The 27,673-nt window shown below is 46.1% G+C and overlaps 1 protein-coding gene across 6 annotated transcripts; it reads right to left on the reverse strand.

The window, feature by feature from the left end:
• Positions 1-46: 46 nt before the first annotated feature.
• On the reverse strand, positions 47-26,988 carry LOC119954059 (toll-interleukin 1 receptor (TIR) domain containing adaptor protein). 6 transcript variants are annotated; one of them, XR_005458159.1, is made up of 7 exons: positions 26,802-26,857; positions 24,336-24,488; positions 21,756-21,961; positions 10,935-11,099; positions 9,041-9,634; positions 8,349-8,419; positions 47-605 (listed from the first exon to the last, which is right to left on the reverse strand). XR_005458159.1 is itself a non-coding variant. In XM_038778844.1 (6 exons), exons 4-6 carry the CDS (start codon positions 10,939-10,941, stop codon positions 493-495), a joined length of 714 nt encoding a protein of 237 aa, XP_038634772.1. In that variant the 5' UTR covers positions 10,942-11,099; positions 21,756-21,961; positions 24,336-24,488; positions 26,936-26,988; the 3' UTR covers positions 47-492. The 6 variants fall into 6 exon arrangements, 5 of the variants coding, with proteins under 5 accessions (XP_038634772.1, XP_038634770.1, XP_038634773.1 ...); XM_038778844.1 differs by lacking the exons at positions 8,349-8,419; positions 26,802-26,857 and adding an exon at positions 26,936-26,988; XM_038778842.1 differs by lacking the exon at positions 8,349-8,419.
• Between the last annotated feature and the right edge of the window lie 685 nt (positions 26,989-27,673).

Genomic DNA, 27,673 nt, shown 5'->3' on the forward strand with positions numbered 1-27,673 from the left:
TACAAGATGAAGAGGGAGGGAGAAAAACAAGACAAAGCAGTCAGTGCATAGGCAAAACAGTAACCTATTTATTTTTCCTTTACCAGATGCTGAGAGGCAAAACCTTTGGTGAAAACAGACTCCAACACTCTCACACAGGCGAAAGAGTTCAAAGCGCCAAAACGCAGGAATCAGGCCAAGTACAAACATTGATTGTTGCAAGTTTTATGTCAGTTTTCATCATACTGTCCCTAGACAGCGATTAGGTTCCCATCACAGGAAACAGAGAAAGAGAAGGCGAAATATTGCTTAACACTCACACCACACAAACTACATGTACGGAGAAAGACACACATACACAAACACATAGATATGTAAAACAGACATTTACACGGATGGGGACATAAACGCACATTTTTCAAGTTTGTTCCTAAGAGTTAGAAGAGTCGAGAACACCTCCATTTTTAATATCTCCTCGTTGGTGAATCTCAATACATATTGTCCTCCATTCACTTAGCAATTCCCACTCAAGTCTAGTGTTTTGCTGGCCTCCTCCACATTGTGCTCAGGATCTCCCTCTGCACTCTCCCTGTGCTCTTGCTCCTTCCTGCAGAGCTCCTCGAGATCTGGACGGAAGCAAAAAAAAAACAAAAGACTCGGATCAGTTTCCATGTTACCGAGAGCTTGCTGATTGGGCAGTCTTTATGGCAGGTAAAATTGTCAGCAACATGTTACTGGAATCCGATTGTCCTTTTGCACCTGGAGATAATGTGCCTGTGCTCCCCGCATCGGACTTTAGAACTTTCCTTTGGTTAAACAAAATTACAAGATGCTTCACAGATGAGCGAGAGCAGAATTAGGAGAGTTGGTGCAAAGTTTGGTTGAAAGATTAAGGCTTTTGAAAGCTGAATAAGGTGTGTGTTATGCGAGGGAGATATTAGGAAAATCGGGTCCAGAAATAGGATCAAAGGTATAGCAGGCAATTTAGGGAAAAAAACTATTAGCATGGAGTCGGAGGGGGATGCCAAACCTGGCATGAGTTACATTGTCCTATTCAGACTTAAACTCGTTGGTGGCAATACACAGGATAGCCCTGTTCAGCAAGGGTAAGTCACTCAAGATCCACTGTTCTTTGGGACACTCCTGTCTGACCAGCTATTAGCCCATACAGTCTGATGGCCTCTTTGTATGTCAATGGGAGGTCAGTTGCATATCAATAGCTTGGCTCTGTTCTTTTGTATAAACGGGAGTGGAAAATCCAACAGCCAAGCTAATGCTGATGGGTTCAAGTCTGAGCACCCCATGAGTGAACCTTTGTTTGAGGGGCTGGGGGAGCTTAGAGAGCGAGAGAGAGAGAGGGAGAGAGAGAGAGAAAAAGAATCCTGTTTTGAACAGGTACAGGAGAAGGCTTTGGAAAGCGACCAAGAGAGGTCATTAATGTTGCCACCAAGGCAGCCTTTGGAAAAGGGTTCTTAAGGGCTTCCCTAACAAGAAAAATTGCTTCATAAATACAAGAATCGCCTTTGCTCTCCTGTGTAAATATAATGAAGGCTCCATGTCGTTTTAAAGTGCTGTTGGATGGGAATTTGTGTGTTGAAGTTAAGAAACTACGTGCAGTCTGTTATTGTTAGGGTTGAAGTTTTAATATTGTTTTTCTTCTGTTTTGATAAAGTTTGTTTTACAAAATAACCAAGGTTCTTATATTATCACTCCTGGAACAAATTGATCTTTCCACATCGCATTAAAACTTTAAAAAATTGACGCTCTGCTATAGTATCTTACCCACTGCTGAGAGTTGAGCAGGCGTACAGAACACACGGGCGATTGAAAATACTGCTGCTGCCTGTTGCCTGGTACGGAGGGCATTAGCTATGAGGAGAGGTTAGATAAACTCGGTCTGTTCTCACTGGAGCGACGGAGGTCGAGAGGCAACCTGATAGAGGTCTACACGATTATGAGTGGCATAGACAGAGTGGATAGTCAGATGCTCTTTCCTAGGGTCGGACAGTCAAGTACTTGGGAACATAGGTTTAAAGTGCGCGGGTAAAAGTACAGAACAGATGTGCGAGGCAGGTTTTTATTTTACACAGAGGATGGTAAATATATGGAACGCGTTGCCTGGGGAGGTGGTGGGAGCAGGTACGATAGTGACATTTAAGGAGCATCTAGACAAATATATGAATAGGGCGGGAATGGAAGGATACGGACTCCATAAGTCATACGGTTTTAGTTTAGGCAGGTACCATGGTCGGCATAGGCTTGGAGGGTCGAAGGGCCTGTTCCTGTGCTGTATTGTTCTTTGTTCTTATGGATGTTGGGGTGCTCCAGGAGACTGGAGTTGATGGAACCACGGATACATCACTGGAGGTTCAGCCACAAAGACGGTGTGTAAATTAAAAATGAAAAAGCAATTTGAAATTCAGTGCAGTGTGAAAATCAGTGACGACTAGGGAGAAGAAGCTCTTATAGGTCAGACTGAGGTAAAGGGCAGCACAGTAGCACAGTGGTTAGCTCTGTTGCTTCACAGCGCCAGGGACCCGGATTCGATTCCCAGCATGGGTCACTGTCTGTGTGGAGTCTGCACACTCTCCCTGTGTCTGTGTGGGTTTCCTCCGGGTGCTCCAGTTTCCTCGCACAAGTCCGAATGACGTGTGTGTTCAGTGAATTGGACATTCTGAATTCTCCCAATATGTACCTGAACAGGCTCCGGAATGTGACGACTAGGGGATTTTCACAGTAACTTCATTGCAGTGTTAATGTTACTTGTGACAATAATAAAGATTATTATTAGAGAGCGAGCTTCTCTGCATCTGCCTCTGCCCCTCGTGATTTCCCTGAAATAGGAAAAGTTCTAAACCCCACAAATAAAATAACTACATATTTTTCCACCAAATGCTGGCAATGCTGCTTTTATTGCGTATTCCTACTGTCCTGAGGGCATCTGGAATCAATTATGTCATATGGGACTGGAGTCTAGTGTAGGACAGACAGTGTGGGGTTGGCAGATTCCGTTATGACAATGCATAGCTTTTAGGGTTATTTTAACTGGTGTCAGCCATCAGATGAATTTTCAGACAACCAACCAACCTTTTCCCCCGCAGCCTTTGACCAAATTCATCTTTCGACCATACCTTGCTGACGTGTTCTAATTCACCCACTAGAACAAGGGGCGCGATTCGCCGATCGCGGGACAGAGTGAACGCCGTTGCATTTCACAACGTCGCGAAGCGGGCGCGGGCACTAGCGATTCGGTCCCCCACAGGGGCCAGCACAGTGCTGGAGCGGTTCACGCTGCTCCAGCCTCACTTCCTGGCAGCACTGGGGGGCGGTGCCAACCTGCGCATGCGCAGTGGCGATTCTCCGCACCTCGGAGAATCGCGCGCCGGCATCAGGGCGGTGTGGCGCGGCTGCGGCAATTCTCCCGCCCGGCGCAGGGCTGGGAGAATCCCGCCCCAGGTTCTCTGAACTCAATTCCCAACTTGTTATAGTGGAATGTGACCTAAGTCCCATCAGCACAAGTCTCTGGTGTCATATCTTGATGAACACAAACATTTCTTCTCAGCACTCTCTTCCTTGGTGACAAATTTAAATTTGATGACTCCTTGGCACTCACTCCCTAACAAGAGGAAAGCCTCTTGTTATTCGTCATGTCAAGAACCATTACAATTGATTAAATCTCCTCATATTTCTGTCACATTTTGTGGTTCCCAGAAGTTTGAAATAATCACACTATCTAATACAGATAGAGGAGCTAGCGATTTGTCAGATCTCATCATGTGCTGCAGGCTGACACATTAGTTTGATACACGGACTGTATCACAGGAATAACGTTGCATCCTGGAATCTTAAGTATCCATTCAAATAATAATAATAATCTTTATTATTGCCACAAGTAGACTTACATTAAAACCGCAATGAAGTTACCAAATTGCCTAACAGCACGTCTTTCGGGACTTGTGGGAGGAAACCGGATTCACCCGGAGGAAACCCACGCAGACACAGGGAGAACGTACAGACTCCGCAGACTGTGACCCAAGCTGGGAATCGAACCTGGGACCCTGGCCCTGAGACGCAACAGTGCTAACCACTATTCTTATAATAATATAAGAAGGTGGATGCAAAGGAACGTTGCCTGTTAGCAGAGAGGACGATAACCAGGGGCTATAGATTTAAGATAAGGGGCTGGAGGTTTAGAGGGGAGTGAGGAAAAGCTTTTCCACCCAGAGGATGGTTGGAATCTGGAACTCACGGCCTGAAAGGCTGGCAGAGGCAGAGCCCCTAATTTCAAGGGGTTTGCAGTGTAAGAGTGGGGAAGTCTTGCTGCAACTATACAGGTAAGGTAAAGTAAAGCTGTTTCCCTTTAATGGGGGAAGAGCTGACTGGTGGTGATTTAACCTGATGATCACCACACCTCAGGCGAGGGGCAAGGTTGAGAAGGTTATGAATAAACTCAGCCAGTACAGGAATTAAACCCATGCTGTCAGCCTTGCTCTGCATCACAAACCAGCCATCCAGCCAACTGAGCTTAACCGGTCTTCGTAACACTGTACAAGGAATGTACTGGTGAGACGACATCTGGAGTACTGTGAGCAGTTTCAGTCCCCTTATTTAAGGAAAGAAATTATTTATTTGGAGGCAGTTTAGAGAAGGTTCACTTGGGGCAGCACGGTAGCATGGTGGTTAGCATAAATGCTTCACAGCTCCAGGGTCCCAGGTTCGATTCCCGGCTGGGTCACTATCTGTGTGGAGTCTGCACGTCCTCCCCGTGTGTGCGTGGGTTTCCTCCGGGTGCTCCGGTTTCCTCCCACAGTCCAAAGATGTGCGGGTTAGGTGGATTGGCCATGCTAAATTGCCCGTAGTGTCCTAAAAGTAAGGTTAAGGGGGGGTTGTTGGGTTACGGGTATAGGGTGGATACGTGGGTTTGAGTAGGGTGATCATTGCTCGGCACAACATCGAGGGCCGAAGGGCCTGTTCTGTGCTGTACTGTTCTATGTTCTATGTATGGAGCGATTGTCTTATGACCAAAGGTTAAACAGGTTGGGGCTCTACTCATTGGAATTTAGAAGAAAAAAAAGAGTGCAGGAGAGCATGCCAGGAGCAACACTAGGTATACTGGAAAATGAGTGTCAACCTGGTGACAACACAGGACGACTTGTGTGCCAAACAGCATAAGCAGCAAGTAATAGACTAAGGGATTCCACAATGAACGTATCAGATGTAATTTCTGCAGTCGTTCCACATCCAGCCATGAATGGTGGTCGACTCACTGGAGGATGATGGTCCACAACTATCCCCATCCTCAATGATGGAAGAGCCAAGCACATCTGTGCAAAAGATAAGGCTAAGGCATTTGCAATAATCTTCAGCCACGTGTCGAGTGGATGATCCATCTCGGTCTCCTCTGGAGGTCCCCAGCATCACAGACGTCAGTCTTCATCCAATATGATTCACTTTAGGTGATATCAGGAAATGGCTGAAGGGCAGCTGAAGGGTGTAGTGGTTAGCACTGCTGCCTCACAGCGCCCAGGTCCCAGGTTCGATCCCGGATCTGGGTCACTGTCCACGTGGAATTTGCAAATTCTCCCCGTGTTTGCATGGGTTTCACTCCCACAACACAAAGATGTGCAGGATAGGTGGATTGGCCACACTAAATTGCCCCTTAATTGGAAAAAATGAATTGGGTACTCTAAATTTACTCGAACAGGAAACGGCTAAGGCACTGGATACTGCGTAGTCAATGGGCCCTGACAATATTCTGGCAATAATACTGAAGACTTGTGCTCCAGAACTTGCTGCACCCCTAGCCAAGCTATTACAGTACAGCTACACCACTGGCATCTACTCAGCAATGTGGAAAATTGCCCAGGTGTGTCCTATACACAAGAAACAGGACAAATCCAACCCAGCCAATTACTGCCCTATCAATCTACTCTCCATCATCAGCAAAGTGATGGAAGGAGTCATCAACAATGCTAAGAAGCGGCACTTAGTAATAACTTGCTGACGGACGCTCAGTTTGCATCCCATCAGGGTCACTCAGCTCCTGACCTCATTCAGCCTTGGTTCAAACATTGATTTTAAAAAAAGCTGAATGCCAGAGGTGAGGTGAGAGTCACTGCCTTTGACATCAAGGCAGCATTTGACCGAGTATGGCATCAAGATGCCCTAGCCAAACAAGAGTCAATGGGAATCAGAGGGAAAATTCTCCCCTGGTTGGTGTCATACCTGGCACAAAGGAAAATGGTTGTGGTGGTTGGGGGCTCAATCATCTCAGCTCCAGGAATCACTGCAGAAGTTCCTCAGGGTAGTGTCCTGGGCCCAACCATCTTCAGCTGCTTCATCAATGAGCTCCCTTCCATCATAAGGTCAGAAGTGGAATATTCACAGATGACTGCACAATGTTCAGCACCATTCACGATTCCTCAAATAATGAAGCAGTCCATGTCCAAATGCAGCAAGGCCTGGACAATATATAGGCTTTGGCTGACAAGTGGCAAGTTACATTTGCACCACACAAGTACCAGGCAATGACCATCTCCTACAAGAGAGGATTTAACCATTGTCCCTTGTAAATCAATGGCATTACCATCGCTGAATCCCCCACAATCAACATCCTGGGGGTTACCAATGTTCAGAAACTGAACTGGGCTAGCCACATTAATACTGCGTCTACCAGAGCAGATCAAAGGCAAGGAATGGTGAGTAACTCATCCCCCCCCCAAAAGCCTGACCACCATCTACAAGGCACAAGTCAGGAGTGTAATGGAATATTCTCCACTTGTCTGGATGAGTGCAGCTCCAACAACACTCAAGAAGCGGCACGGTAGTACAATAGTTAGCACTGTCGCTACACAGCGCCAGGGTCCCAGGTTCGATTCCCGGCTTAAGACACTGTCTGTGAGGAGTCTGCACATTCTCCCCGTGTCTGCGTGGGTTTCCTCTGGGTGCTCCGGTTTCCTCCCACAAGTCCCGAAAGACGTGCTGTTAGGTGAATTGGACATTATGAATTCTCCCCCAGTGTACCCAAGCAGGCGCCGGAGTGTGGCAACTAGGGGATTTTCACAATAACTTCACTGCAGTGTTAATGTAAACCTACTTCTGACGATAAAGTTTCATATTATTAAGAAGCTTGACACCGGGCAGCACAACGACACAGGGGTTAGTGCTGGTGCCTCACCGTGCCGAGGTCCCAGGTTCGATCCCAGCTTTGGGTCACTGTCCATGTGTAGTTTGCACGAGTTTTGCCCCCACAGCCCAAAGATGTGCAGGCTAGGTGAATTGGCCATGCTAAATTGTCCCTTAATTGGAAGAAAATGAATTGGGTACTTTAAATTTATATTAAAAAAAAAAGAAGCTTGACACCATCTAGGACAAAGCAGCCCACTTGATTGCTCCCTCTTCCACAAACATTCAAACCCTCCACCACCGACGAACAGTGGCAGCCATGTGTACCATCTACAAGATGCACTGTAGTAACTCACCAAGGTTCCTTCGATAGCACCTTCCAAACCCATGACCACTACCATCTAGAAGGACAAGAGCAGCAGATACCTGAGAACCCCACCACGTGGAGGTTCCCCTCAGCTCTCTGACTTGACAAAAAGCACCGTTCCTTCACTGTCGCTGGGCAAAATCCTTGAACCCCCTCACTAACAGCACTATGGGTGTACCTACACCTCTGGGACTGCAGCAGTTCAAGAAGGCAGTTCACCACCACCTCCTGGAGGGCAACTAGTGATGGACAATAAATGCTGACCTAAGCAGCGACGCCCACATCCCGTAAATGAATAACAAAAATAGGATTCTAAAGCAGTTTGACAGGGCAAATGCTGTAAGGGTGTTTCCCCCCATATGAGTCTAGGACCAGAGGGCATAGTCTCAGAAACAGGAGTGCCAATTTAAAACGGAGACGAGAAGAAATTTCTTCTCTCAGAGGGATGTGAATCTTTGGAACACTTTGCCACAGAGAGCTGTGTGGGAAGAGTCCTCGTGTACATTTAAGGTTGAGCTAGATAGATTCTTGATCAGTAAGGGAATCAAGGGTTACAGGAAAGGGCAGGCAACTGGACAGGAGGAATCTTGGATCAGCCATGATCCTATTGAATGGCGGAGCAGGCTGCGAGGAGCCAAATGGCCTACCCCTGTTCCGATTTCTTATGGTCATACCATTTAAGAAGTATTTAGATGAGCACTTGAAACGCCATTGAATACAATTCTACGGGCCAAGGGCTGGAAAACGGGATTAGAGCAGAGAGGTGCTTGATGGCCGGGACGTACACGATAGGCCTCTTTCCATAAATGTAAAAACCCCTCAACAGTATAACACCTCCTCGGTCCTGTAGACATAGTCCCAGAATCTGGCGTCTCACCTTTTAACATACTTTCCTTTCCCTCATATCATTCTGATCACAATGCCTTTGAGCGTCAGAGCTGAGAATTTCTGAGGAAAGAAAAAAGCCTCCTTCAGAGTCAGCCCCATTCATAACAGGACTGTGTGTGTATCTTGGAAAATTAAACTCAGCAACACAGAAGACCATTCAGCCCATTGTGCCAATGGGTAGCTCCTCAATTCAATTGTTGAAGCCATACTCCCCTGCTCTTTTCCCACAGCACCGATAAATTTTATTTTTCAAGTGTATCAATGATTCTCTTCCAAAGGTTACCAGTGAATCCCACTGCGCTTTCAGACTATTTGTTCGAGGTCATAACTTACAATGTAAAAGAGATCTCGGCTTCTTTTGCCATTTATCTTACATCCGTGTCCTCTGGTTACCACCCCTCCTGACAGTGGAACCAGTTCCCTCCACCGCGCCGCCCACCATCTACTCTGTCAAAAACGCTTTGTTTCACCTTCACTAAATTATCTCCTAACCTGCATTGCTCCAAGGAGAAGAACTGCAACTTCCCCAGTCTCTCCACAAAGCTGACGTCCCTCCGCATAACGCCATTCTGGTAAACGTTCTCTGTGGAGAATATTGTTACCAGCAAGCACCTCAGAAGACTTGGGGCTGAAGGTGTCCATCAGGATTTTATACAGCAACATGCAGATGGCGGTACTTACAACATGATATGGCGTACTTGATCTTTTGAAATCCATTCTCTTGATTCTGCCTGACATCAATACCATACACGAAGCGAAGCTCCTGCGGGTAATCCTTCCGTTCCAACTGCTTGCGGACTGGAATGACTCGTCCATTGGCCATGGGAGACTCTGACAGTGCTTGCTGCATCTGGTAGCAGCACCAGGGGTCTTTGAGAAAGCTTGGTGTAATAACCAATACCCAGCAATGGCTCTCCCTGACTGCTTGACAGAGCTCGGTGCAGACAGCGCCCCCAGGGGCCGAGTCCCTGAGCTGCACAAAGCAGCGTAGACTATGCGGCTGCAGTTCCAGGAAAGACACCAGATCCTGCGCATAGGTTATATCGTCCTCGGTGTGACAGACACACACATCGTACATTTTACTCCATCGGGCACTGCTGTCAATTCTCCGTGACGACAAGGGCGTGACAGGCAGTGAGTGGGGGCTGCTGGACCTTGGGTCCCCACAGGAGCTTTTAGTCGTATCACTTGTCCGGGGGCTGCAGCAAGGACTCGATCTGGGACTGGGGTTCGGGTTCTTGTTCCTCTTGAAGTCTACAAGCCGTTTGAAGAAGCCTGTGGAATATTTTTTTTAAAAGAAAGAGACAGTAAAATTAGTTGGTATCTTTTCTTATTCTCCCTCCTCCACCACCTCATAGGACCGGCTCTCGATGGGGCACAGATCCATGGACTCCAGTCTCATCAAGTGAGGCTTAGACAGAGAATGAATGCTGGCTTTTCAACCACTGGAACCTCACAGTCAAGCCTGAGCTGCTTTGCATACACATAATATACTCCCAACAACTGCTGGAGAACTCTGGCTGAAATTGCTCCCTCCCATCTCAAAAGACACTAAAACCAACTTTAAAATCTTCATTAGATCCGACTCAACACAGACAGATGTTGTAGTCTGTATTCCTAGTCTGTATTCCAGTACAGGTGATACATCAATTTAGTGCTTGTTCTTCCTGTTATTTCTGCGTAATCTCCCTACACCATGCACCAACCCCAGGGAGGGGTTAGCCTGTACCTCAGAGGTAGCATTCCCAAGGCCAAATCAGAAAGCTGTGCGTTCAGAGTTCAACTCCAGAACTGGAGCACTAAATCCAGTGCTACTGTGAGGAAGTGCTGCACTGTTTGAGGTGCTGTCTTTCAGATGAGAGAGGCTTTTCTGATGGGCAGAGAAGACCCATGGCACTATTCTGAGGAAGAACTGGGGAGTTCTTCCCTGGTGTTCTTTTTTTAAAATTTGTTTCATTGGCCTTCCCTGGTGTTCTGCTTAACCAACATGCCGAAAACAAGTTATCTGGTCAATATCACTTTGCTGTTTCTGGAAGAGCAAATTCACTCCCAAGTTTTCTTTTATTTAAAATAAATTTAGAATACCCATTTATTTTTTTTCCAATTAAGGAGCAATTCAGCATGGCCTATCTGCTTATCTTTTTGGGTTTGTGGGGGTGAGATCCACACAGACACGGGAAGAATGTGGAAACTCCACACAGACAGTGACCCAGAGCCAGGATCGAACCTGGGTCCTCAGCACCGTGAGGCAGCAGTGCTAACCACTACGCCACCGTGCCGCCTGCTGCCAAGTTTCCTATATGACAGCAATGACTGCACTTAAAAAATGTACTTCATAGACTACAAAATGCTTTGAATATACAGAGACTGTGGAAAGTCCTACATAAACGTAAATGTGTTACTTTTCTGGTTTGGAACCATCCTCATTCCGATGGAGACCAGTAACGTGGCCCACAGACACTGATCTAAACCTGAGCACCCGGTAAACTCAATGATTAACCTGGTTCACCCGTAACACTGTTGGATCTCTCTGTGCAGTTCTACATATCGGTGTATTTTAACAAGATTCACTTACGAGCCATCTGGTGCTAAGTGAGGCTCTCACTCACATACTGCACAGTCAGAATGCAGCAGCCGATTTAATCCTCAAGGAAAATGGAGACGGTTCCTTCTGAAAGCCTCAGTCCTGGTTGGCAGCAGCAGATCCTCCTGTCCAAAGACTTTTGCATGGTGACTCCATCTGTAATAAAGAACCAAAGCATTTTTGACAAAAATGCTGTTGATTTACAACGACACATCTGTCCTCCTGCTTTCAATCTAATTCCCATTGGACAGATTCAGAATGTAAAATTGCCCTTAACTCAACATTAAATCACCAAGGTGTGGGGGACAGAACATCCTTGCAGATGTGTCAGAACAATGATGGGGCAGTGGAGAGGGAGCTTAAATAGTGTCTGCCCTGGAAATTGTGTGTCCCTCCCTTCACCCTCCCAATATTTTGACTCTTTATAGGGGCACAGTCACACAAACAACGGGCAACCATGGATGAGCACCCAAGTGCCTGTGCTTGCTTTTAGTATTATCCAAGTAAAGTTACTGCCTGGGCTGGAGTGTTTCAGCTATGAAGAAAGGCTTGTTAGATTGAGGTTGTTTTTTTCAGAGCAGAGAAGTCTGAGGGGGTTGGGCGACATGTGGCACAATGGATAGCACTGGGACTGCGGCGCTAGGACCCAGGTTCGAATCCCGGCCCTGGGCCACTGTCCCTTCTCCCCATGTCTGCATGGGTTTCACCCCCACAACCAAAAGACGTGCAGGTCTGCATGGGTTTCACCCCCACAACCAAAAGATTTGGATTGGCCATGCTAAAATGCCCCTTAATTGGAAAAAAAAATCTGAGCGAGTCTGATACACCTAATTGAGGTGTATCAAATTCTAAGGACAGTAAGAAGTCTTACAACACCAGGTTTGTTCCAAACACTAGCTTTCGGAGCACTGCTCCTTCCTCAGGTGAAAGGAGCAGTGCTCCGAAAGCTATAACCTGGTGTTGTAAGACTTCTTACTGTGCTCATCCCAGTCCAATGCCGGCTTCTCCACATCAAATTATAAGTGACATAGATAGGAAGGGACTTTTCCTCTTCATAGCAGGGTCAATAACCAGGGGCATGGATTTAAGTTAAAGGGCAAGTGATTTAGGATGGGAATTTGAGGAAAAACCTTTTCACTTAGAGGGTGGTGGGAATACGGAACCCACTGCCTGAAAGGACGGTAGAGATGGAGCCCTCATAACATTTAAAAAGCATTTAGATGAGCACTTGAAACACCATAGCATACAGCGCTCCAGACCAAGTGCTGGAAAATGGAGTTCGATGTTTGATGGCCATAGACAAGATGGGCCATAGAGTGTCTTTCTGTGCTGTAAAGGTCTATGACTCTAAACTCACTTTAAAAATATATGTTAAAAATATAGAGCATTGACAAAGGGGCACCTGGACTTGAAATGTTTCTATCCCTACAGATGCTGCTGAGATTTTCCAGCATTTTCTGTTTGGTTTTAGATTCCAGCGTCCGTAGTAATTTGCTTTTAATTAAAAATATATGTGACAGTTACAGGCAAGATGTTTACCTATGGCGGATGACACAGTTGCAAGGGAAGCCATTGAAGTGCCCCAAGTAGCCCACAGTTTGGGAGAGATTAATCTGGACACTTACTGTATTGGAGTTGCATTTGTGTGCCCTCAAACTTGACATTAAGGGCAAGAATACTCAACCCTGCAGAAAAGGTCATTGTGAATAACTGTGTGGTATTGAAAACTGGCTGAGAAGATACATATAGGGCAGGCCAGGAACAAAAACTCCAGAGGCCCCGGCAGGAATCGATACTGGCCATCTGCAAAAGCACTCAAGTCAAGGCATATACCTGTTATTGCTATATGGACTTTGTGATTATCCACTCCACAGACTATGAATATGTAACAAACTTTCAGACACAGATGATCAACTTTGCAGCAGAACGAAGAACAGACAAAAGAAGTCATCAGATTCCATGATGAGCTGATGGCTGGTTAGACAAGGGGAGTTTCAGTGGACAATGGGATTGAATCACCATGGATAAACATGAGTATCCTGTCTTTCCAATTAACAAGTTGGGGTCTGGCAAGGAAAATGGCCAGTGGTGGGCATATACTCAATCCTAGCTCACCAGTATAAAGAAAGGAACATCGACCAGATCTTCAGCGATAACCTGAGAGATCCCGAGGAACAACCATCGCAAGAAGAACCCAGAGAAGACATCCACATCGAGTGATCGTAGCCTGCCAGCCTCCTTTACCAAGTGCGGATAAAACCCAAAGCTCAGCTGTGAGACTGAGTTATATTTTCTTGAGTAAGAGAATTGTGAATAAAATTGCATTAAACTGTGAACCTGTTTTGTCCTTTGTTCAACTCGCAAAAACGGCACCTGGGTAAAACCTTTGACTAAGTAAACTGGTCGAATGTTTCATATATTTTTTTTTTTTAAAAGGTACAACATTTTGGCACCTCAGACAGTCTTTCGATAAGAAGCGATACCTTGCTCCGAAGTTGAACCTTCAATCCAGTATTCTCCAATACTCTGTCAGGGCCTGAATTAAGAGGGCAGATTGCCCCACGTAATGGCCAGCCTTACGTGAGTGAAGGACTAATACAGATTTTGACCAGCAAAATTGGGCCATAAACTGGGTATCTGTAACACAAGGTGAACAAACTACATATTTAGATCTAGGATAGTCAAGGGACTGCGGTAAAATCTGGGAGGGAATTTCGTGAAAGGCAGACCCCTAACCCAGAGGATTCTCACACACCTGTGACAAACCCTAGGGAGAAAGAGAGACTAAGAAGAGTAGAGAAATGGCAGAATGCCCAGAGTGAGAACATAGAACATAGAGAAATGCAGCACAGAACAGGCCCTTCGGCCCACGATGTTGTGCCGAACGTTTGTCCTAGTTTAATCATAGTGTCCAAAATTCTATGATAATCTAAGGGCAATTTATCACGGCCAATCCACCCAACCTGCACATCTTTGGACCGTGGTAGGAAACCGGAGCACCCGGAGGAAACCCACGCACACACGGGGAGGATGTGCAGACTCCACACAGACAGTGACCCAAGCCGGAATCGAACCTGGGACCCTGGAGCTGTGAAGCAATTGTGCTATCCACAATGCTGCCCTTAAGAACAAATTAATCCACACTCCATTATTCTACCATAATCCATGTACCTATCTAATAGCCGCTTGAAGGTCCCTAATGTTTCCGACTCAACTACTGTGACCCAAGTGGGTACTACACTAAATCAGAAAGGGCCTGGGACCCAATAGGTAGAGTACGGACCCTCGAGGTTAAATAGATCAGCACAGTTTCATCAGTGCTCCTCTCACCGCGTGGTGGCTGGTTTACCCACCCTCTCCTGTACTGTTTGATAGCATTAACCGTCATGCAGTTGGTAAATTTGTTAGTATTGATGTAAATCCGGCGTGCTTTCCGTATCTGTACTGAGAGTAGTAAGTGGAAAAATTAGCAAACGGGACCGGGATTCCTAAAAGTCACGGAAGAAGGAAAGGATCAAACCACCTTGTGGAAGGTGGCCAGTGACAAAAGGTTCCTCGAGGGATCCTTTGTGACAAAGGAGGGAGCGGGATATGAGTTTTCGAAGAAGTCAATATGGAAACATGAGTTTTAGAAAAAAGTCAGTGAGTAAATTTGAGTTTTAAAAGAGGTCAGTGTGAACATCTGTGCTCTAGATAGTCTGGGATTATCCTGAGAAAAAAATAAGAGACTAATGAGTCTTAGTATATGAAGTTTTAGAAGCCAGTGTGGAAATCAATGCTCTGGGAGCACGTTAATGTTACAAGTTAGGAAAAAGAAGTTGGTGTCTCCAGTCTGGAGAGATTCCAGTCTCCGTCCAAAGTGGTATGATGTGTTCTTTTGGGGAGCAAGCAATAGATAAAGATGATGGAGATATAAATTGGGGAGATGTGTCTTTTGCGTTTCAGCAAAAATAGCTAAATTAATTTGGAATGGATGGAAATTATATGCTGAATACATATTAGAACATAGAACATAGAACAGTACAGCACAGAACAGGCCCTTCGGCCCTCAGTGTTGTGCCGAGCCATGATCACCCTACTCAAACCCACGTATCCACCCTATACCTATAACCCAACAACCCCCCCCTTAACCTTATTTTTATTAGGACACTACGGGCAATTTAGCATGGCCAATCCACCTAACCCGCACATCTTTTGGACCGCGGGAGGAAACCGGAGCACCCGGAGGAAACCCACGCACACAGGGGGAGGACGTGCAGACTCCACACAGACAGTGACCCAGCCGGGAATCGAACCTGGGACCCTGGAGCTGTGAAGCATTTATGCTAACCACCATGCTACCCTGCTGCCCCGTATCTGAAAGAAATTGGGAAGTGGTGGCTTTTATTCAATATAAGATCAAAGTTAGTCTGCAGACTTTATCAACTCATTCAGGCAACTGAAAAAAAGAGACCTGATTGTGTTGGTGTGTGTGATTTTTCCTTGTCTGTGAATCTGTCCAGTACATGTGTCTCTGAGGTAACCCTCTGAACATAGAACATACAGTGCAGGAGGCCATTCGGCCCATCGAGTCTGCACCAACCCACTTAAGCCCTCACCTCCACCCTATCTCGGTAACTCAATAACCCCACCTATGCTTTTTGGTCACCAAGGGCAATTTATCATGGCCAATCCACCTAACCTGCACGTCTTTGGACTGTGGGAGGAAACCGGAGCACCCGGAGGAAACCCACGCAGACACGGAGAGAACGTGCAGACTCCGCACAGATAGTGACCCAGCAAGGAATTGAACCTGGGACCCTGGCGCTGTGAAGCCACAGTGCTAACCACTTGTGCTACCGTGCTGCTCTGGTCTGTTTTAGTTAGTCATTTCAAAGTTGCTTGTTTAATGTATGTATGTGGTTGTATTTTGAATTAGGTTTAGGAGCAGGACAAGCTGTAAAGCAATTGTTCGAACAGGAGAGTGGTGATTCTGGGGCAATGGTAAAGCCACTGTAGCTGCAGAAAAGTTTAAACTTACCATATATATTTGAGAGAGAATTTATCTTTTGAGTTTTAATTACAGTTTTGAAGAAAGAACAATGAAGACTGTCTTGATCCACTTTGTTTGTTTTCTTTCCCAATTCTAATTATTTTTCAGTATGTTGAGATTGAATGAAAGTATAATGCTTTGAATTCCTTTTGTTTGAATGGAGGCCTCCGTGGATGAATGAGGGTGTGCGTTTACTAAAGAATTTGGGAATTTCCTTTGGTGTTTCTAGTTTGTTTTAAACATGTTATATTCTACAAAACTCAGTTTCAAATCAATTGGGAGTTATAAGGTGGATTTTAATTTTCTTTTAAATTGATAGATACATCTCAACCAAATTAACTAATTTGGCTCCAGGCCGAGTGTATCTTTGTGCATTTGTTTTAAATACAGATGTATCACAAGTCACAGCCAATGATTCTAGAGGCTTGTAGAATTCCAGGATTGCTCTGTCACAACATGGTGACAACGGGGACATAAAGGCTTTTATTTCTGTGGAAATGGTTAACTCATTCAGACTTCATTGTTGCCGCTTGAATTAAAGTGTTTGTGAAGTGTTACACTTAACTTCTACACCATTTACATTGTCTGATTATTTGACTTCTCTTAAAACTAAGAGAACGCCGGGAGATAATTGTTCTCGAGATCCAATTGATTAAATAGCAATTAAGTGAAAATAGTAACTAATATGGAAAGGATAATAAATAAATTCTTAATTTTGACAAATAAAGGGCAAACGGAGTGAGTCTCAATGGGCTGCTGAGTTTCAAAACCCTTTCACTGTTTGAAAGGAGGTAAATTAACATTCTCAGTTTACAATGTCACCATTTGAAACTAGGATATTTTATGAGTAACATTTATTTTTGTGTGTGTTATTAATACTGAAGAAATACTAACTCAGGTAATGAGTACGTGAACATGTAAAATCAGTTGTTTTAATCCTGGGTATTTAACTCCAAAAAGAGTTTAGAAATTAATGACCTTCTGCACAAGGATAAGGGATGTCATGTGTTTATGAGTGAGGTGGGGAAATAATGTTAAATTTGGGGAGTGTCATGAACCTGCAACAGAGGATATTCTTCAATCACTCAATCCCCAGGGGTTAGGGAATGGGAAAACTTTAAAGGAAATAACTTGGTGGGTCAATATTTGGAATTGGGGTTTAAAGTGGAAATACACCCTTGGATACAGATTATGTAACATTTTGTTATTATTGCTACTGTTCTCATTACCATATATCAAGCTTTTATAATGATGTGTTCAAAGATGGACAAATGGAAGTTGATTAAATGTGGCATCGGTAATGAGACATGGGAATTGGATTTTAAATATGTAAATATGTAATTGATTAAGCTTTGAATACTGTAAGGGAAGTATGTATCTCTGACTCACTCTGGGAAATAGGATTAACCAAATTAATGATCCCATGCATTTACACTTATGGGATCACAGGGGGAAACATGGTACTGAAAAAGGGCTGAGAAGATACACAAAAATGCAAGGAACAGAAACCATCTCAATAGGAATCGATACTGGCCATCTGCAAAAACACTCAAGTCAAGGCATAAACCTGTTATTGCTATATGGACTTTGTGATTACCCACTCCAAAGACTATGATTATGTAACAAACTTCCAGACACAGTTGATCAACTTTGCAGCGGGACGAAGAATAGACAAAAGAAGCCATCAGACTCCATAATGAGCTAATGGCTGGTCAGACAAGGGGAGTTTCTGAGGACAAAGGGATTGAATCACCATGGATGTCTTTCCCATTAACCAGTAGGGGTCTGGCTAGGACAATGGCCAGTGGTGGCCATATACCTATGACTCAATCCTAGCTCACCAGTATAAAGAAAGCAGCATCGAACAGATCTTCAGCGAGAACCTGGGAGCTCCCCAGGAACAACCATCGTAAGCAGAAAGGACCCTGGGTTTTGAACCCAGAGAAAATATCTACATCGAGTGATCATAGCCGGCCAGACTCCTTTACTAAGTGCGGGTAAAACCCAAAACTCAGCTGTGAGTCTGAGTCAAATTTTCTTGAGTAAGAGAATTGTGAATAAAATTGCGTTCAACTGTGAACCTGTTTTGTCCTTTGTTCATCTCACAAAAAGGGCACCTGGGTAAAACCTTTGAGTCAGTAAACTGGTTGAATGTATCAGAGGTTTTAAAAGTGCATCAACTGTTTTATTGCATTATTTTTAACTCTCAGCTAGCAAAGCTGGTAAATGAGCAGACTGACCAGAAGGAAGGCATCTGTTTGTCAATTGTGCTGAGTTAGCTGTCTCGGCCAAAGAAAACTTCTCACCCTTCATGGCCGGGATTCTCCCCTACCCGGCGGGGCAGGGGGTCCCGGCGTGATTGAGTGGCGTGAACCACTCCGGCATCAGGCCGCCCCAAAGGTGCGAATTTCTCCGCACCTTTAGGGCCAAGCCCTAACCTTGAGGGGCTCGGCCCGCACCGGAGTGGTTGGCGCCCCGCCGGCCGGCGGGAAAAGCCTTTGGCGCCATGTCAGCCGGGGCCGAAGGGACTTCGCCAGCCGGCGGAAGTCCACGCATGCGCCGGAGCGTCAGCGGCTGCTGACATCATCCCCGCGTGTGCGCAGGGGAGGGGGTCACTTCTGCGTCCGCCATCGTGAAAACTATGGCGAACGCAGAAGGAAAGAGTGCCCCCATGGCACAGGCCCCCCCCCCCCAAGGACCCCGCCCGCGCCACCAGTCCCGCCGGTAAGGTAGGTGGTTTGATTCCCGCCGGCGGGACTGGCATGACAGCAGCGGGACTTCGGCCCATCTTCGGCCGGAGAATCGCCGGGGTGGGGGGGGGGGGGGGGGGGGGGGGGTGTGCCAACAGGCACGGCGCGATTCCCGCCCCCGCTGAATCTCTGGTGCCGGAGACTTCGTGAGACGGTGGGGCCGGGATTCACGCCGGCCCCAAGCGATTCTCCGACCCGGCGGGGGGTCGGAGAATCCCACCCCATATCTTTTTTACAGTATTTTAGCTTTAACAAATAAGACAACAAAATCAAAGAAATGGCACAGACCAGCAAGAAAGAAAAAGCCTCAATAGACATGGAGGAGAACAGGAGAAAAGCAATATAATTGGTTCAGTGCTATCATTAGAATCAATTTGGAAGCCTCTAACCGCACCACAAGAGAACAAGGGAGAGAAGGATATGGCCATGAAAACATGGTAAAATGGTGCTCAACTTTATTGGGTGTCTTGGAGTGATTCCTATGCTGATGCTACCTCGCTCCTCAGCAGTTATCCTGGACTTTACTTCCTGATAATATAGGGTTGGTTGTGCCCGGTCCTCCTTTTGAGTTTTTCCTTGTCTATCGCCATTCTAAGGCATGGAATAGCTGCATATTCATGGTCCAGGTGTGGAGAAGAGTTCAAATTGCACTATAAGAGTTCATCGATTTCCCCCTTAGCACGGTGGTTCTCAGGGTACTGTTTTCTTCTTCTGTCATTTAGTTTCGGAGCTATGGGTGTGATGAAAGTCGAAAATGTGTCCGTTTCCAGTTTAGATTCAGACTGGTCATTTATCCATGGTGGGAACTTGTTGGGGTTGGGATCGTTGTCTCTGATTTATCTAGGCTTATTGTTCTCAACTTTATAATGTCAGTTGTTTAGTGTTGTACCCGCTGCACAGATACCAATATCTGTCTTCTTTGCCTCCGTTTCTCTTTATTTCATGCAAACTTTTTAAAAAATATTTGAAAACCCAAATAAATAAACATTAAAAAAATGTATTACGAAAGCACCTCAGCTTATTTTTAAACTCAGTCAGGAACTCGCCTCCCACTCCTCACAAGAAACCCGGCTCCCAAACACTCCTCGTCTGGACCCTACTCCCCGAGTCGGTCATGATGGACGACACGTCTTGCAGCAGGATTTCCAAGGACCGAAGGCAGGTCCCCACCAGGGAAATTGCTCTATCAAATACCAGGATTCTCTCCACCATTTACTCAAAGATATTTCACAGTTCATCAAAGGGAGCACCAAAGACCTGCACCAAGAACCTGAGACCATCGTCTCAACCATCATTTGCAATGGCGGCCATCATCGCAGAGCAACAGCATTGCCGAGGTGTAGACCAGCTCAACAGAAATCCGCCACTGCGAGCTCGGCCCAGCCTCAGCCACATCCATGCATCTCAATCAATGGCGATTCTCTCTGATCTAACTCGGTTCCTCTCATCATCAAACTGACCAGTATCATCCAGGGACAGAGTGCACAACATATAGCCCAAATTGAAATAATTAAGGAATGTGCATTAAGGTAAAATAAAGCATTAAAATAGGTGTAGAGTCAGAGCTCACATAAATACAGCTGCTCCCGTGCTCACATCATCCCCACTCCATCTTTGTGAGCACCTGCTAAATCTCCCTTTAGCCTTCTCTGATTGGAGGATCAAAATGTATTTCCACATACTCACGATAGAAACATTCAACACAAAAGGAAGTCTTTCAAAGAGCTAGACAATTAGAACATAGAACAGTACAGCACAGAACAGGCCCTTCGGCCCTCGATGTTGTGCCGAGCAATGATCACCCTACTTAAACCCACGTAACCCGTATACCCGTAACCCAACAATCCCCCCATTAACCTTACACTACGGGCAATTTAGCATGGCCAATCCACCTAACCCGCACATCTTTGGACTGTGGGAGGAAACCGGAGCACCCGGAGGAAACCCACGCACACACGGGGAGGACGTGCAGACTCCACACAGACAGTGACCCAGCCGGGAATCGAACCTGTGACCCTGGAGCTGTGAGGCCCAAATTGTTCCCACTTCACTGTTATGACCACTCAATTATGCAAATTTTTCCTTTTCATAACTATATTTAATACCCTTTCAAAAATAGCCAAAGAGTCTGCACCATCACCACTGAATAATATGCCATCTGTGTGTGGAGCAGCAGAGAGAACTGTTCACTCCCCTGTGGGAAAAGTCAATCTTTAATATAATTCTAGATGTCTATAATATGAAGACCTTGTGGTGCAGCGGGTAGCAGCTCTATCTCTTGAGCCAGAAACTCTGGGTTTGCATCCTACCCTGGGACCTGATGGTCAAGGAGGGGGCTTTCATAATATGGACAAACAGGTCGAGTAGAAGCCTGAAAACCCTTCCAATATATGCCAATGGGCAGCGATGGGACGGCACGGTGGCACAGTGGTTAGCACTGCTGCCTCACAGCACCAAGGAACCCGGGTTCGATTCCAGCTGTGGGTGACTGCGGAGTTCTACATTCTCTCAGTGATTGCGTTGATTTCCTCAGGGTGCTTCAGTTTCCTCCCATAGTCCAAAGTGGCCAAAGATGTGCAGGTTAGGTGGGGTTACAGGGAGACAGGAAAAGGGCAGAGGAGTGGGCCTAGATAGGATGCCCTTCCAGAGAGTTGGTGCTAACTTGATGGGCCGAATGGCCTCCTTCTGCACTGCAGGGAGTGCAACTCGCTCCCTGATTGTCCTGTCCTGAATATTGCCTGCTACACCTAGGAGGGGAAGCAAAACTGCCAAACAGGACCAAGCTTCGTGTACATGGTCTGAAGCCACAACCAACACAGTGGCTGCAGCTAGCCCTGGGAAACCGGCACTGCTTGTATCTAACTCCAAGCCTGATGGGCACAAATATTCTGCACAACGATAGTGTTTCAGAAATGAGGTTAATTCAAGAGTCGCCCACTGCTGCCCTCTTCTCTCAGGTGAATGGGACTCCTCAACCCCTTCAATCATTCCTCACATGTTGTAATTCAAAACTTTAGTTTGTTGATTTACCTGCCGTTCTTTTCCCTGCTCTTTCAACCTTGGCTGTGCCTTTCGCTGAGAGTCTTTGACGGAGGCTTTTCAGTCAAACCAGGTCAACATGTGGTTTCAGAAGGAGAGAAAGACACTTCACGATTCTGTGAGATCAGCACTGGACTGTCAGTCTTCGGCGTTGATGCTCTGTCTCCTCCTCTTGAATGTACAAATACTTACCTGGCCTGGAAGCAAAGGTAGAGAAAGAAACTCCACTGGGCACTGGACATTACAAACTGCCGGAATTATTACACAAAGCATGTGCAAGTAATGAAAAACACTCCGGAGCACTAAGCACATCCTTCCTCATGACTCACAACTAACAGCAGTTTCAGTAAGTACAGAAAAAGAATCAGGAAGTTGCATTTAGCCATCAGCTCCAAGCATGCACTGAAAATAAAAGAGTCCAAATCTTTGCTAGGGCAGAGATGATGTCACAAAGAAGACAAATGTCCATATAGATTGGATCGAACTGCCTGAATCGAGAGATTTATTGCATTATTTTACCCCCCTTTGGCTCAGAGTTTTCTTGTCTGGGCTTGTCCTTCTCTGAAAAGATGACATAGCGGAGGGTGGACGTGTTTTGTCATCAGGTTTTAATGGACCGACTGCCCTTTCCTGCTTGTCAGTTCTGTACATCTGTGGGTTCCAACTTGTTAAGAGCAAAGCATCATTTCACATGAACTCAGGAGAGCTTTTAAATTGTCAGTTGCACTGCAGCAGGCATGTTGCAGTCCCCATGGGCTTCCCTTCTGGGACATCCCATCCTGACCCAAATTAGGAGATGGGAGGCAGTTAGCCGGGGATCCAATCAATACTAAAAATTTGGCGTCACTTACTGGCTGCGACTGGGGCATGCATGGAGCTGCCTACAAGGTAAGATTCAGTCTTCTAGCATCGGCCACCCAATCTGATCCCTTTCTGCTGCTCATTCCCCATACCATAAGGGGCTGGTTTAGCTCACAAGGCTAAATCGCTGGCTTTTAAAGTAGACCAAGCAGTACGGTTCGATTCCCGTACCAGCCTCCCCGGACAGGCGCAGGAATGTGGCGACTAGGGGCTTTTCACAGTAACTTAATTGAAGCCTACTCGTGACAATAAACGATTTTCATTTTCATACTCTGTAATATTCCTGATTTTTAGATATTTACACTTTTTTAAAATATAAATTTAGTGTACCCAATTATTTTTTTCCAATTGAGGGGCAATTTAGTGTGGCCAATCCACCTACCCTGCACATCTTTGGATTATGGGGGTGAGACCCATGCAAACACGGGAAAATGTGCAAACTCCACACGGACAGTGGCCCAGAGCCAGGATTGAACCTGGGACCTCGGCGCTGTGAGGCAGCCATGCTAACCACTGCGCCACTGCCCTAGATATTCACTCTTTTGGTAGCACCTTTGAGATGTTCAAACTTAAAGAAGGCACACAATGTTATGCTCACTGAATCACAACAAAAGGACAACTATCATTATATAGTATGGATTATATTATTATAATGCCCACATGCAGAAAAGAACAATCGTCATGTTAACGTGTGGCTTTCGGAGACCTATTTGGCTCGGTTGGTTGTACTTTATCAGACAGCACGGTAGCACAAATGGATAGCACCGTGGCTTCACAGCACCAGGGTCCCAGGTTCGATTCCCTGCTGGGTCACTGTCTGTGCGGAGTCTACATGTTCTCCCCGTGTCTGCGTGGGTTTCCTCCAGGCACTCCGGTTTCTTCCCACAGTCCAAAGTTGTACAGGTTAGGTGGATTGGCCATGATAAATTGCTCTTAATGGCCAAAAAGGTTAGGTTGGGTTACAAGGATCGGGTGAAAGTGAGGGCTTAAGTGGGTCAGTGCAGACTCGATGGGCTGAATGGCCTCCTTCTGCACTGTATGTATGTTCAATGTTAAGAGCGAGAATACTGTCAGAGCACTCCCAAGACTTTAGCAAAATCCAGACTGATATTTCTTTTTTTCCCATAAATTTAGAGTACCCAATTCTTTTTTTTTTTCGATTATAGGGGAAATTTAGTGTGGCCAATCCACCTACCCTGCACATCTTTTTGGGTTGTGAGGGTGAGACCCACGCAGACACAGGGAGAATGTGCAAACTCCACACAGACAGTGACCCATAGCTGGGATCGAACCTGGGACCTCGCTGCCGTGATGCAGCAGTGCTACCCACTGTGCCACCATGCTGCCTCCAGGTTGATATTAGAATGCAAACCCAACAGAGTGCTGCACTGTCAGAGATGCTGTCTTTCAAACAATGCCCTGTCTGTCCCCTCAGATGGATGTAAACGGTCGCATGTCGCTGCTGGAAAGGGGTGAAGAGTGATCTTCAACCAACAATGCCAGAAATCAAACGAACTGGCCATTTACCTTCTCTACTTCCTGTGCACAAATTGGCTTCCGTACTTGCCTGTCTTACAAAACAGAGTTCACTGGCTGTGAAAACACTTTGACACATCCCCAGAATGTGAAAGGCTCTGCACAAATGCAAATGTCGACAAAAAAAAATTTCTATTTAACAACCAAGGGTATCAAAAGCTCCGAATAACCTACCTCTGACCAGTGGACAGCTGCAGAGAGAAACACTTGATTGTGGGCGACCATCTCCTGAAGCATGCACAACGTACCGTCAATTGAATGTGGCACCACCCTTACGTGCTGCCATGAGGCCACCTACTGTTAATATCTAGCCTACAAATATGTCACCTGTGTTAAAAGGGAAAGGGTTTGAAATTTATTGCAGATTTAGCACAAATAATTTACAAAATAAAATGCAAAGAAGTTTTCGGGGGGAAATGTTCAAATGCCAGATGTTGGCTCTGCGGCCTCACGGCGGCGAAGTCCCAGGTTCGATCCCAGCTCTGGGTCACTGTCCGTGTGGAATTTGCACATTCTCCCCATTTTGCGTGGGTTTCACTCCCACAACCCAAAAAAGATGTGCAGGGTATGTGGATTGGCTATGCTAAATTGCCCCTTAATTGGAAAAAAATGAATTGGGCATTCTGAATTTTAAATTTAAAAAAAAAAGCCACATGTTGAAGTGCTGCGTCATCATATATCTTCTGGTGAACTGCCAGCAGACTGATGGAAATGAAAAACCATAAAATAAGAAGGAAGTTTGCTTTGATTTGGCAGTAACAGGGTCATCACGGTCAGCAAGTGAAGTCCCATTTGTGAGACTACAGCATGACCAGAGGGATTGCTACAATGTCGGTAGATTCCTCTTGGTCGAGCTCCCTCTAAACTGCCGCAACAAAATCTCCCTGGGTCGGTACAGCACAGGTAATGCACTGTTCCAACATGTTTCAGTGATAATCTTCGGTCAGTAGCTCCCTCGGCTGCCTTTCTAGAAGCATTGCCAAGTCGTTTACAATTGTGGGACAGAAATGGCAGCACAGGGTGGCACGGTGGCGCAGTGGTTAGCACTGCTGCCTCACAGCATCGAGGTCCCAGGTTCGATCCCGGCTCTGGGTCACTGTCCGTGTGGAGTTTCCAAATTCTCCCCGTGTCTGCGTGGGTCTTGCCCCCACAACCCAAAGATGTGCAGGGTAGGTGGATTGGCCACGCTAAATTGCCCTTTAATTGGAAAAAATGAATTAGGTACTCAAATTTATATTTAAAAAAAGAAACAGCACAGTGGGTAGCGGCTGCTGTCTCACAGCGCCAGGGACCTGGGTTCAATTTTGGCCTTTACTGTGTGGAGTTTGCACGTTCTCCCCATGTCCAGGTGCTCCCCATTTCCTCCCAAAATCCAAAGATGTGCAGGTTAGGTGGGGTTACAGGGATAGAACATAGAACATAGAACAGTACAGCACAGAACAGGCCTTTTGGCCCTCGATGTTGTGCCGAGCCATGATCACCCTACTCAAACCCACGTATCCACCCTATACCCGTAACCCAACAACCCCCCTTAACCTTACTTTTTAGGACACTACGGGCAATTTAGCATAGCCAATCCACCTAACCCGCACATCTTTGGACTGTGGGAGGAAACCGGAGCACCCGGAGGAAACCCACGCACACACGGGGAGGACGTGCAGACTCCGCACAGACAGTGACCCAGCCGGGAATCGAACCTGGGACCCTGGAGCTGTGAAGCATTTATGCTAACCACCATGCTACCGTGCTGCCGTGGATAGGGCAGGGGAGTTCTAGGTTGCTAGGTTGGGTGCTCTTTTAGAGGATCGGTTCAGACTCGATGGGTCAAATGGCCTCCTTCTGCACCGTGGGGATTCCATGGAACTGCCCAACATCTTGTCAAGTGTGACTGTTCCAGACAAGAGGCAAGAGGAGTTTTGGATCACAGCAGTCTGTGTTGAGCCATTCAGTCTCAAATAAGTGATGTTCACAGTAATGGTATTAACCACAAAAGAGAAATGCTGGAAAATCTCAGCAGGTCTGGAAGCATCTGTAAGAAAAGAGCTGATGTTTCGAGTCCAATGACTCTTTGTCAAAGAATGTCAGCTTTGACAGAGTCATCAGACTCAAAACGTTGCTCTATTCTCTCCTTACAGATGCTGCCAGACCTGCTGAGATTTTCTAGCATTTTCTTTTTCGTTTCAGATACCACCATCCGCAGTAATTTGCTTTTATCTAATGGTATTAACCATCAGTCTAGTAGATAGTGCACACCACCCCCACCCCACCCAGCAACTGAGCTACATTCCACTGTGCTACCTGAATTAGAGACAGGGATGGAGATCCTAACACTCCGCTCTCAGCTTTGCAAAAAGCATTCGCTCCGATTCCTTTGAATTCCAGCTAGTGAAATTAGGTTCCACACACTTTTAAATTTTAGTTCCATCTTCAACCAGAACGTACAACATGCTTTAAAAAAAAAGTAAATAACAATCTCGATTTTAACAAGATTTAAATCGAACTAATTAGGTGGGCTGGGGTTGGTAAAGGTTCTAGCTTAGGGGCCCGGTTTCTGCAGAGGGGCTCTCAGACCCCGGTCTGCCCAGGGAACCTCCTCCCCAAAGCCCTGGCTCCGACCCTCCAACCTGGACCCGGTCTCACCTGCGCTGCTAAAGTTGGGACGGAAGTTGCTGCAAAGTTTGTGTAAGATGTTGCGGAGGTGACGTTCACGGAACCTCCTCCGGAACGATGTCATTTGTCTCGTCTCCCAAACCACGCGTCTATTTTTAATTTACCTGCATTGAAACGCAAAATCCTCGACTGTCCGCCCCGCTGAAATACGAAAAAAAAAACCTGGATCCTCCCGCACACAAACTGATGCAGAGCAGCTCCTTGTTTTATCCAATAAATCTTTGCAAACTTCGGGATCTTTAAAACATTTGGGGGAGGGGGGGGGGGGGTGCGGAACTGATGAACTACTTCCAAAACATTGTCAAGTGCGTTTAATAATAATCTTTGTCACAAGTAGGCTTATATTAACACTGGAATGAAGTTACCGTGAACAAAGATGAATTTATTTTGAGTTTCTGCTGCTGTTCTGTAAACAAGTCCAAAGATATGCAGGTTAGGTAGACTGGCCAGGCTAAATTGCCCTTAGTGACCAAGGATCATAGATCATAGAATTTACAGTGCAGAAGGAGGCTATTCAGCCCATCGAGTCTGCATGGCTCCTGGAAAGAGCACCCTACTCAAGGTTAACACTTCCACCCTATCCCCATAACCCAGTAACCCCTCCCAACACTAAGGGCAATTTTGGACACTAAGGGCAATTTAGCATGGCCAATCCACCTAACTTGCACATCTTTGGACTGTGGGAGGAAACAGGAGCACCCGGGAGGAAACCCACGAACACACGGGGAGGATGTGCAGACTCCGCACAGACAGTGACCCAAGCCGGAATCGACCCTGGAGCTGTGAAGCCATTGTGCTATCCACAATGCTACCGTGCTGATGTGAGAGTTAAATAGGGTTAC

Source organism: Scyliorhinus canicula, chromosome 19 (assembly GCF_902713615.1).
Source record: "Scyliorhinus canicula chromosome 19, sScyCan1.1, whole genome shotgun sequence".
NCBI classification, from domain to species: domain Eukaryota; kingdom Metazoa; phylum Chordata; class Chondrichthyes; order Carcharhiniformes; family Scyliorhinidae; genus Scyliorhinus; species Scyliorhinus canicula.

What these genes read in the sequence shown, in the direction of transcription:
- LOC119954059 (XM_038778844.1), bottom strand. An exon ending in CAAGTACGCCATATCATGTT is followed by an intron (nt 606 to 9,040) that starts GTAAGTACCGCC and finishes GCTTCCGTCCAG; the next exon opens with ATCTCGAGGAGCTCTGCAGG.